Source organism: Vigna radiata, chromosome 11 (genome assembly GCF_000741045.1).
Source record: "Vigna radiata var. radiata cultivar VC1973A chromosome 11, Vradiata_ver6, whole genome shotgun sequence".
Taxonomy (NCBI): domain Eukaryota; kingdom Viridiplantae; phylum Streptophyta; class Magnoliopsida; order Fabales; family Fabaceae; genus Vigna; species Vigna radiata.
The window spans coordinates 17,147,435-17,159,292 of NC_028361.1; the positions used below are offsets into that span (position 1 = coordinate 17,147,435).

The 11,858-nt window shown below is 33.9% G+C and overlaps 2 protein-coding genes across 2 annotated transcripts; both read left to right on the forward strand.

Moving 5' to 3' along the window:
* Positions 1-710: 710 nt before the first annotated feature.
* Positions 711-7,071, forward strand: LOC106777864 (serine/threonine-protein kinase STN7, chloroplastic). The gene is made up of 10 exons (XM_014665670.2): positions 711-1,439; positions 1,526-1,612; positions 2,385-2,504; positions 2,654-2,752; positions 3,230-3,398; positions 3,481-3,574; positions 5,125-5,218; positions 5,317-5,373; positions 5,717-6,130; positions 6,769-7,071. The coding sequence occupies exons 1-10, from the start codon at positions 996-998 to the stop codon at positions 6,928-6,930; spliced, it is 1,740 nt and encodes a 579-aa protein (XP_014521156.1). The 5' UTR covers positions 711-995; the 3' UTR covers positions 6,931-7,071.
* A 3,738-nt stretch (positions 7,072-10,809) lies between these two features.
* On the forward strand, positions 10,810-11,564 carry LOC106777433. Its single transcript, XM_014665016.2, has one exon. The coding sequence runs from the start codon at positions 11,106-11,108 to the stop codon at positions 11,247-11,249; it is 144 nt and encodes a 47-aa protein (XP_014520502.1). The 5' UTR covers positions 10,810-11,105; the 3' UTR covers positions 11,250-11,564.
* Positions 11,565-11,858: the final 294 nt, after the last annotated feature.

The window sequence follows — 11,858 nt, forward strand, 5'->3', positions numbered from 1 at the left end:
TCATGTTATTTTCACTTATAATGACTTAGAAGAAGAGACATTACATAACAACTTAAAACGAAAGTTTTCTTAGCTATTTACTCGATAAATACAAAACTATTGTTTGAATATCATTCAACCAACAACATATGTTGAATCTTATTTAAAAGGTTTTAAAATACCATTCAACTTTTCTATTTAAAAAAAAAATCTTAGCAAACATAATAAAGTTTCATATTAAAAAAAAAACTAAAAAACATTGTTTAGATATAAAATTCTCAAATCTAATAATGTTTTGTTAAAAAAGTTACACAAAGTCCTATGTAGCCAACAAAACTAATAAATGTGGACAAGATACATATATAAAGGCTCATAAAAAAAAGACAAACTTTGATTTTATATTTTTTTTCATAACTATATGAATTTACTTTAAAATTTGTATTTGGTTGAACAATAATGTTAATTATTTTAATTATTCTATGATGAAAACACATTGTCAATTAGTTCTATTATTTCAAATGTTAGGGACTGAATTGTATATAATATATCTAAGTGCATTAAGCGAATCTAAAATGTATAAATTAATATTAATTTATATGATAAATTTAAAAAAAATTTGTCTTCTTACTGGTATATGTACCTAAATGCAAGCTATTTTTATATATATATTTTTTTCATGTATAAAAAGGCTAACTAAACAACGAAAAAGAAGTAAACAAAAGAAAACGCAGAAGTTAGTATAAGATAAGCACATTACGTAGGCCCAACAGGAAGCCCATAAGTATCTACGTGTTATTTGTGGCCTATGTTAATCTTCAATCCAATTTCCGAACTTCCAATGTCACTGCAGCCACAATAAATACCTGATATAACCGCCAACATATAAATATAAGTATAAATCATATCTAATTTTAAATTAAATTTAAAATATAAAAAAGTTGCGGTGTAAAATGGAAGGGGATTGCAGGTGAAGTTCTCAAGATTTTTCCAACGGAGCAAAGCTAAACTGAACTGGCATGGCCGCTGTTGCAACTACAGGAATTGGAGTAGGAGTGACCAAGCTCCAACAACCCCAAAAACCAAGGCAGAACAAGTCCTTGTTTTTTGGCCAGAGGCTTAGGATTCGACCCTCTGGGGAGGCTCAATGCAGTTCAAGATTCAATTTTTCAAACCCAAAAGTGGTTAAAGTTTTTGCACTAGGGGGTGAATGGATTGACACAGTTCACAACCTTTTTGTGGGTGTTGGGGTTGGACTTCCTTGCAGTGTGATGCAGTGTGGGGATGTAATCTATAGGAGCACTCTTCCCAAGTCCAATGGCTTGACTCTTACTGTCCCTGGGGTGATTCTGGCTTTGGGGACTCTATCTTACCTTTGGGCAACACCTGGTGTGGCACCTGGTTTCTTTGACATGTTTGTTCTTGCCTTTGTTGAGAGGTTTTTCCGACCCAGTTACAAGAAGGTACGCGTATTCCAGTTGATTTTTTGAAATTTTTATGAAATTTCTTTCCGGTGGCAGTTCTTCCTGAGACTGGTTTATGATGGCAGGATGATTTTCTTCTGGGGAAGAAGTTGGGGGAAGGATCATTTGGAGTGGTTTATAGAGTGTCACTGGCCAACAAACCCTCTTCAAAGGTGTTGCTCTATATTCTATTTGGAAGCTCCTCAAGTTTTTGAAAATTTACTTGTTCTTTTGTACTAGCTTATTATTGCTTAAATATTTTATGAACTACTTCACATGCGCACAAGTTAATTTCAAGATAACCATTAATTTTCAATAATGGATCACAGACGGACAATTCTCCCGCTTGAGCTGTCGTGGTGGTGTGACATGTTTCTGACACTGACACCTCATATGACTCATGTCGCCAGGGTTTTATTATAGTTTAGTTATTGGTGTCTCAAATGCCTGAGCTGAGACCAGTGTAGACCAGACAATTTAAAGACACTTGTAGTATAAAAAGCAAATTAAATTTTTTAAACATCAATACAAGTTAGATTGGTATATAACATGATACAAAGTATCAACATCTAACATCTAATCACTCTTAGTATTTCTTTTTGTGAAGTTCATATACATGTAGAGAAGGTGAACAAACAAATGTTCCTTGTCGATTTACGTCTTTTCTCATGTTGATATTTAATTTCTTTTGTCATGTGGTGTCCTGTAATATGAACATTAGTCATATTGGAGTGCCCTTGTCTACTTCATGGCCATGTTGGTGTTATTTTTGTTTATAAATTTTGTTTGTATTGTCTTAACTTTAGTTGGTTTAGTGTCATGGTTTGAGGAAACAAAATGAGAAACCCACATGTTGATATGGCATATCTGCTTCTGAGATTTCAGTGTAAGATAGCTTGAATTATATAAATATTACTTATGGTTCTTTTTGATTCTCACCGGAAGGAAGGTGACTTAGTCTTGAAGAAGGCGACTGAATATGGTGCTGTTGAAATTTGGATGAATGAGCGTGTACGAAGAGCTTGTGCAAGCAGCTGTGCAGATTTTGTCTATGGTTTTCTTGAGGTGTTTATCTATTAAGACTAGTACTACCTAACGAATTTTTGGTATTATTATCATACATGTATGGGGAAACCAAAGACATTCTCATCACATCATTTAATATTTTAGTTTCAGTCACGACAAATACAACAGTTCTCACATAATGTTTGCAGAGCTCTTCAAAGAAATCTGCTGAATACTGGCTTATATGGCGGTTTGAAGGGGATGCCACCCTAGCTGACTTGGTGCAGAGTAGAGAGTTTCCATATAATGTTGGTACTCTATTTAAACATTATGGTTGTGCTTGTTAAATTTTCAATTTTATAGTATTTGGCCTTATATTTTCTACTGAAGTTTATAAAGTTACTTGTATTTGAGGAAGATTTGTATTAGCTTGTAGATTACGTGAGCTTTTTAATTGTAAAACCTGACTGTCACTTATGATTTGAACACATGTGAGAAGTCTGATTCATTTTATGTTTTTCATTAATTTGAATTATTTTTATTGTAAGTGTTTGTTTAGAGGTTTATCCAAACTGGTTTTTTCCCAGTGTGAGAAAGTTAGGGGATGGGGGTACGTAATAATTCATTGCGAATATTAATGTGGGGAAAGTTTTGTATTTCTTTAACTGCTCTTCACTATATTTCCGACTCAAAGCACTTTTCTTCTTATATTCAATTTGAATTTTGTGCTCCCATAGAAAATCATGCTTTCTTATCAGACCAAATGATCGTGTCACAAATTTCAGGTTGAAACATTAATTTTAGGTGAGGTTCAAGACTTGCCCAAGGGATTGGAAAGAGAAAATAGAATCATTCAGACAATCATGAGGCAGATCTTGTTTGCACTGGATGGTCTTCACTCAACTGGTATTGTGCATAGGGATATTAAGCCACAGAACATTATTTTCTCCGAAGGTAAAGAATCTAGAGACTTTTGTTCAATGCAAAAAGATCCATGATCCAAATTAAGCTCATTTTTTTAAACTATGGGGATCAGAGTCTCGGACATTCAAAATTATTGATCTTGGAGCTGCTACAGACCTGCGAGTGGGCATAAACTACATTCCAAAGGAGTTTCTTTTGGATCCAAGGTATCTTTTTTGAGATTAATAATACATGTATCCAACTAACTTTGAACTCAACCCTCTGCTGATTGTTGTGTTTTGTGTCCACTTCTAACATGTTTCTTGTGCATAATACACTGGTGGAGCTTATCATTTTTACTTATTTCTATATTTTTAAAATTATCCTTAAAGAACTTGAAATTGATGTCATACAAAATATTAGTCGTATATTTTGTCTAGATTTTAACACATATATACAAAAAAAGAAAATCTGATCTAGATAATACAATTGTATTTTCCTCTCTTAAAGGAAAGAATGGGAGTATAGCTATTTAATTATCCTTGTTCTGTGAGGGCTTGGTTGATGATATGATTTTACCTAAGGATCCTTGCAAAATGAGATAATTGAATAAGTATTTGGCTACTGAATTTGAGATGGACTTAGGGCTACTTAAATATTGTTGGGATTAAGGTGGCAAGGTCAAGACAAGGGATTAGTAAAAATACGTATTGGACTTTTCAATTCTAAACTTTATGCTTGTGAACTAACAAAAGCACCCATAGGAAGGAATCATAAGCTTGGAGTTTTCCCAAACGAAGTCCTGACAGGCAAGTATAATTTTGAGAGACTAATCTATTCGTGTCACACACAACTGGATATAGTGTACGCTGCAATGTTCTAAGCTTGATCATACATTCCCCAAGTTAAGAACACATGGTTGTTTATCTACTTTTATGGTACTTGAACAATGCTCCAGGGAAAGGACTAGTGTTCTCTAAGGAATTGTGTTTAACATCAAAGGATCTACAATTTCTGATTGATTGGGCAGGTGATTAAACAGCCAAATAATCTACATATAAGATGTTCACTATCTTCGAAGGTAAACTTGTCACTTGGAGATGTGAAGAAAGAAAAGGATGCCGAAGGTAAATTGGTCACTTGGAGAAGTAAAGAAAGAAAAGAATGTCATGACTCATGGTGTATGTGAACTGTTGTAGATTAAGTATTCTAAAAGACTTAGGGATTGAATATGTAGAACCTATGGATATTCATTGTTATAATAAGGTAGGCATTGGAATCATGAAAGACCTGATACAGCACAATCGTTCCAAGCATGTTGAAGTTGGCCAGTGTTTCATTAGGGAGAACCTTGACCAAAAGATCATACAATTTTCTTTTATTGCATTAGAATGTCAACTAGCCAATGTGCTCACAAAAGCTCTTTGAGAAAAGGTGTTTCATTGTGCAATCAAGAAGTTGGCCATGATATATATTTATGCTCCAACTTGAGAGATAATGTTAGCATGAACACAATATACCCTTGTTTGAAAGAACAAGATAAATTGCTGTCACAGATGATTCGTGGGATGAGAGAATGAAGATTAAATGTTTTATATCCTCCAATTGGTAACGCAAACAAAATTGATGTTGCTTTCTAGCAATGACCGCTGGGTTCAGTTTAACACTAGGATAGTAAATAGAAGTATTATATGTAAACTACATGTAATCCATGTCTTTGTTAGACATGATATACAACTATAGGCAATTAATGACGTGTTCAATTCTTCCAATACAGATATGCTGCACCAGAGCAATACATCATGAGCACACAAACTCCTTCAGCACCCTCAGTTCCAGTTGCAACTGCACTTTCCCCAGTCTTATGGCAGGTTAAATATTTCTTGTGAACTATTACCATATATAGCTCCCTTTATCACGTAATGATGTTGGCTTTTTGGTTCGGACTATGGTTTCATGTTTTAAACAGTTGAACTCGCCAGACAGATTCGACATCTATAGTGCTGGTTTAATCTTTCTACAAATGGTAAGTATCTGATGGTGACGAATTCTTCTCCTATTATTGGGACTAATCAGTCAATATCTGTATTCAATTTTATATGTAATGTAATAAATCACTTTGATCACAATGAAGACTTCATAATAGTATTCTGAAAGTTAAAGTGAGTTTTCCTATGTATTTACACATTGTTTTATTTTGATGCATTGATATATTAAGAACTATTGTTGTCTTGTAGAGTTGTTTTTCATAATTCTGTAGGTGAGTTTTAGTTAGGTAAAACATTTAAAAGTGGCAAAGGGTGATAGAACCAACTATCTGATTAAGCTAATGTTTTGAAACGCTTACGGTTTATATCATTCTCTTATAGGCTTTCCCTGGTCTACGGACTGATAATAGCCTCATTCAATTCAATCGTCAATTAAAGAGGTGTGACTATGACATAGTTGCATGGAGAAAAACTGTAGAGCCTCGATGCGGCCCTGAACTAAGGAGGGGCTTTGAGCTGTTGGATTTGGATGGTGGAATAGGATGGGAACTTCTAAAATCAATGGTAAGGTACAAAGCAAGACAACGACTGAGTGCAAAAGCAGCATTAGCTCATCCTTACTTTGACAGAGAAGGCTTGTTGGCATTGTCTTTCATGCAAACACTGAGGCTGCAGCTTTTGCGGGCAACTCAACAGGACTATGGAGAAGCTGCCAAGTGGATTACTAATCTAATGGCAAAATCAGGGACTCAGAAGGATGGTGGATTCACTGAAGCTCAGCTTCAGGAACTAAGAGTTTGTATCTTAACTCTGACCACTCTCTGTTATATTTATCAGTATTGTATCTTCTCAGATAAATAAGACAAATGCTAATCAGTGTCCTTGGTGAAGCAATTAAAAGTGAATTTTTTCTAATGAGATTGATAAAATTACACTTACCTATGATTTTGCAATGAATTCCCATATGATTTCCAACGAAAACCTTTTCTTTTTGATTCCTTAATAGCACAAGAGAGGAAGTCTCAATAATGGACCCTGCATAAATAATGACCAGTACAAGTATACATTTTTTTGTCTTTCCCTCTCATGACATTGTTGTGTGAGGTTTAAATATAGTTTGTCCATATTAATAGGGCAGTTTAGCTTTTAGTCTCTAATAATGCAATCTCATTTTGATCTCATTTATGAAATGTGTCCTGTGTGGTCCCTATTTCCAAAATCAAAGCGACCAAGAGGAAATGAATTTTGTTTGTGAAATGAAGGATTACACTGATACGTTTTCATGAATGATTCAACTAAAAGAGATGATTGCTTTCAGGGATTGAAAGCAAACATTCCTAATTCCACATGAATTAAAAGTATATTTATCCCTGACAAGGTTATCCAAATACTAAGTATGATCTTATATTATTACTCCATTTTTCATGATGTAGGAAATCGAACCGAAAATGAAGGCCAGTGCACCAAGGAATGCTCTAGCTTCAGCTCTTAAACTTCAGAGGAAAATTATAAGAACCTTAAATGAGAGTATGGATGAGCTCAACAGACGCAGGAAAAGCTTTTGGTGGAGCAGATGGATCCCAAGAGAAGAATGATAATTGTATATACTAAATACCCATTTTTCTTTTCATAATTTTTGTCTATAATCTGTATATCAAAAGATAAATCTCATTCAGATATAACAATGTTCAGTATGAATTAAAAAATAAATAGAAAATAAAACTAACTGGGATTTATATTGTTTTCCATAAACTAACTGAAATCTGACAGGTGCATGCCTGAAATCTTTTGATTGCACGTGCAACCACATTAATATAGTATATATATATATATATATATATATATATATATATATATATATATATATATATATTTTCAAAGGGTTTTTTGTTGAATGAGCAGATATAAAAAGATGTTATGGCACTTTCCTTTCTAGTCAGCTGTGTCAGAATAAATCAAACTTCATTCTAATGTTACCCGTAGACTTTAGAGCAGGAAAAGATCTTGTAACTTCCTACTGTTGTACCAGCCCATTTTTTGCTTTATTGTTTGATTGTGAAGGAAAGTTTGTTCAAATTTTCAATGAAGCATCTAATATTGAGTGTACGTTCATCATGAGTAACTAATGGAGCTGATCCATTTTTCTCTTGCTTGGTTACAACCTATCAGTTTTTCTTCCTCTAAAATGGAAATTGACAAGTGTTTATTGTTTTACTGATGTATATTTTGAGTTTCAAAAAGTTACAAAGTTCTCTATTGATTAAATGAAGTGCAATAAAATAATTTTACTGGTTTCAAGTTATTTCAACATGTAATTTAAACCCCTTAATATACAGTTTTGTAACACCTTTAAAGCTCTTCATAAGCCATGGATAACTGTAATTGTTTAAAACCTAAACATTTTTTTCTAGAATGTTAGGTAAAATTAACTCACCTTCCACCACAATAATTAATTCATCATTTGTGTAACAAAATAATTGATCTTTGATGAAAAAAAAATTCTAATTTTTCATTATAATTAAGACTAGATCGTTTAGAGAATAGACTGTCTAAACAATCTAGGTTTTGAAATTTAACAAAAAGTATTAAACGAAATAGTGTATGAAAAGTTGTTTAAAACAATAGTGTCTAGAAAAGAAATACTTTATAACATCTTAAATCAATCTTATAAATAACAGTTTTTAGACTAAGTTGTCTAAATGAATTAGAAAATCATAAACAATTTTTGAAAGAAAGTATCTCTCCTTGAATAAATAAGTCTTTTCTCCTTTTAGTTGCTTGTAATGTAAGTTATTTCATTTATAGTTTTAGTTTGGATTTTTAGATTAGTTAAGTAGCTTATATACCCTTATAAGATTGTAGAATTAATAGATGTGAGACTTAATAAGATTTTTGAAAGAATTAATATTTATTTTTATGTTTAAAAGGAAAACTCAGAGACTGATATTGACTTAGAGAGTTTTTGTGGACATTTTAGCTCTCTAAACTTTTTTAATGGAGAACTTTTTTGACCATCTGAATTTATTTGATTCCAACTCATATGGGTCAAGACCAAACCCTATGGGATGAACCAAATTTTCAGTCGAAAACATATTGGACAAACAAGATCCATACTAAATTTGGCAAGACAAACATATAGAGTAGATTTAACAAATGAAAATAAAATAAATTATTTTTGACAAAGAATTAGCATGAAATATAAGGCTCCATTTCAGTATTTCATTCCTTTGTTGTCCCATGACAGGAAGAGGGTGAAAAAAGCAAGAAAATATCACTGACAAGCCCCTAATTCGATATTAAGTGCTTAAAACTGCATAAAGAATCCATTTTAAACAGGTTGGCATCGAAAGTGGGTTGGGGAGAGCACGAGGCAGAGGAAGTAGATGCTCCTCTTTGCCTTTACCTAAGTGTACTTAATTATTAATAATTTAGCTAATCACTTACCTAAGTTTTGATTTCTTTAATGTAAAATTTTGTGTGCCCTCTTATTCTAATACCACTCGGTTATGGAATCTTAGTCAAAGCTTGAAACTTACGTCCCCAGGCTTGGCTACTTTTTTTCATGCGCCCTATGTGATGTTGCAGTGAAGAAATGCAACTTTTTACCTTTTGATCCATTTCATTAGCAAAATGCTTTGTTTTTGGCTTATTTTATTTTCCTTTTGGGGCAAGGGATGCTCAACCATATTCAATTCTGATTGCCTTTCTTTCTTCTTATAGTATTTTCAGTTTTTTGTTGTGGGAAAGAGAGAGAACATTGGACTGTGATCATGTGTAAAGGATCTTAGGATTCAAACCCTCAACCTATTCTCGTGCAAAAAACTTCCTTGTTGCTCCCATATTCTTGCTGTCTCCTCCTAAACTGTCAGAATCATGTCGCATATTTAGTTGGTTTACAAATCAATTTTGCAGCCTTTTCCAACTGATCTTAAAGTAATATCAACAAAAATCTCCAAGCACCATTCTTTAAATTCAAAATTCGCCCCCTTAAACCAGCAACCATCAACAACGTGTCTCAGTATAATTAAACTCAAGTTTCAAATTTCTTTAGATCTCCAATTGACTGTAATTTGAATTTTTTATGTAATTGATATTTACATCAGTTTGTCATTGTCATGGTATTACTTCTAATCTTTAATCTCATGAAAAAAGTTATTGGAAAAGGATATTCATAGTAAAATTTAAATCTAAATGTTATGTTTAAATTATGATAATATCTCACTAAGTCAGATTATTCAAATAATCAACAATGGGTCGAATATTTGTCAGGAATCCAAGGCTCACTTAAATAGAAATGAGAAAGTAAAGCATTATATAAAGGTGAAAGATCTCTTAACTTATTACTTTAAGATTTTGGGTAAAAAGTGGTGTCAAGATTATAGACGTCAGTTCTCAAGGAGCACCGATGTCTATATGGCGGAACATTAATTACATGCACCAACCTGTTAGGCCATAGACGTCGATACTCAGCTACTCGACGTCTACATGGCGACTATTCACCTTCCTGGCACAACTACATACGTTTTTGGTTCCTTGGCGACGTCTAAAGACATATATAGACATCGGTATGGTCGTATCCGACGTCCATATGGCGACTATTCACCTTCCTGCAGACCTTTTAGACGTCCATGTGGAGTGTGCCCGACGTCTGTAGTGTTTGAGACATCGGTTAGCCAAGTAACCGACGTCTCTACGTCTGACTTATTTACGAATTTGCCACCGGTCATCATTTTACGTCAGTACACCCTCTAACCGGCGTCTAGTAGGTGACGTTAAACAGCGTTTTTCCACTAGTGTGGGTCGAATATTTGTTAGGAATCCAAGTCCCACTTAGATAGAAATGAGAAAGTAGAACACTATATAAAAATAAAAGTAAAACACTATATAAAGGTGAAAGACCTGTTTACTCATTACCTTGAGATTTTGGGTAAAAAGTGATGTCAATCCTTTATATAGTTGGATTCACATGTCATTGATGTTTGTATTTTTCCCATGCTTTCCACTGGTCAAGGGAATAAAGTTTTCCTTGTTATGGAGTTAGGCTCATCAAATTCGGTTTCTTGTTTGTTGAGTTATCACCTAATATGTGCATAATTTCAGGACTTTGTAACATTGGATAGATATAATTTTACTTTAACTAAGGAAGTGAAACTTTGATGCTGATAATTGCAGCCCCTAACCCTACTTATACAAGCCAAATGAAAGCAGTCTGTAATGGTTATTTCTGTTATGAATTGTTATGTAGGATTCAACTAAACCAACCCCCTATCCACCAGTCATTTCCCTGATTATGTGGATCCAACCAAAGATAAACAGAAGAAAACAAAAGAAGAAGCATGATAAAAAAATAAGAAGATAATGCTGATGTCCTGATGAACAAGAAGACAAATAATGTAGCATGCAGAAATTGAGGCTTATTTTGTAATGGGAGACCCATTGTGCTGGTGGGTAGTGCCTGCCTACACATAGGAATATAGAGTGAGACATGGCAATGCAAGAAAGAGAAGCTTGGCTCAATTTCTTGTTTTGTTTTATCAATTTCCCCTTATTGGGGTATGGATTCCAAAGTGGTGAGGTGGGGTCCATTGGTGTCTGTCTGGTGGGTTTGGAGGCACTGCACACTCTTTCATGCCCCATCGCTGCCTCTTTTCTAGACCAAGCCGTGTTAGGACCACACCGTTAGACCTCTTTAAGAACCAACTCTCTCACACAACACAACTTCATCAAACTTCAGCTTACAACCTCAAGAGAAGGAAAATAACTCAAAGAAATGAAGATGGATAGTTCTTCCATGGCAGGATCAAAGAGAAGGATATCATCAAACAGAGGACTTGGAGGAGCCCTCCGAGAGCAAAGGGCCAGGCTATACATTATAAGAAGATGTGTTGTCATGCTGCTTTGTTGGCATGACTAGTTTTTGCAACATTTTCAAGTCCTACCATGCTTTTCTTTCCATGGAAATGGAAGAATGCTTCTTTCTATGTTTCATTTCTCTTCTTCTTTTTCTTTCTTTCTCCTTTTGATTCATGGTGGAGTGTAAATAGAATCGGCGAGATATCATGGGAGAGAGTATAACAAGTTTTGTACTATGGGTCGCTGGCCTTCATGGCTGGGCTATATATATGTATATCGGAATAGCATGGATTATAATGAAAGCTATATGTCTCCAAAATCCATCTTACTCTATCTTCTTTTCATTCATTAATTAACTTGGAATAGCCATTAAATTCATGTCTTCTAAATTCCTTGAACCATGAGAATCATGGACTATAAGCATTCATGAAAGATATATGTTCATAATATGATCAAGTCACTCTGCATTTTAAGAATCTAGAAGAATACTACTATATATTGCCAATACAAATGGTATTGATCACTCAAGAGTTAATTTAACTAAGGGATGGATAATTAGGAATCCAGCCCCCCTAAAATATCTTTCTAGACTGAATCTTTTATACTTTTTTCTGGTTTTAGTAAGAATTTCATAAAAAGAAAGTTTTGATTTGCTATATTGTTATGGTTG

Coding starts and splice junctions, on each gene's coding strand:
- LOC106777433 (XM_014665016.2), top strand. CDS start 11,106: ATGAAGATGGATAGTTCTTCCATGGCAGGATCAAAGAGAAGGATATCA.
- LOC106777864 (XM_014665670.2), top strand. CDS start 996: ATGGCCGCTGTTGCAACTACAGGAATTGGAGTAGGAGTGACCAAGCTC. Junction 5,219..5,316: donor TTTCCCCAGTCTTATGGCAG/GTTAAATATTTC, acceptor TGTTTTAAACAG/TTGAACTCGCCAGACAGATT. Junction 6,131..6,768: donor CTCAGCTTCAGGAACTAAGA/GTTTGTATCTTA, acceptor TTCATGATGTAG/GAAATCGAACCGAAAATGAA.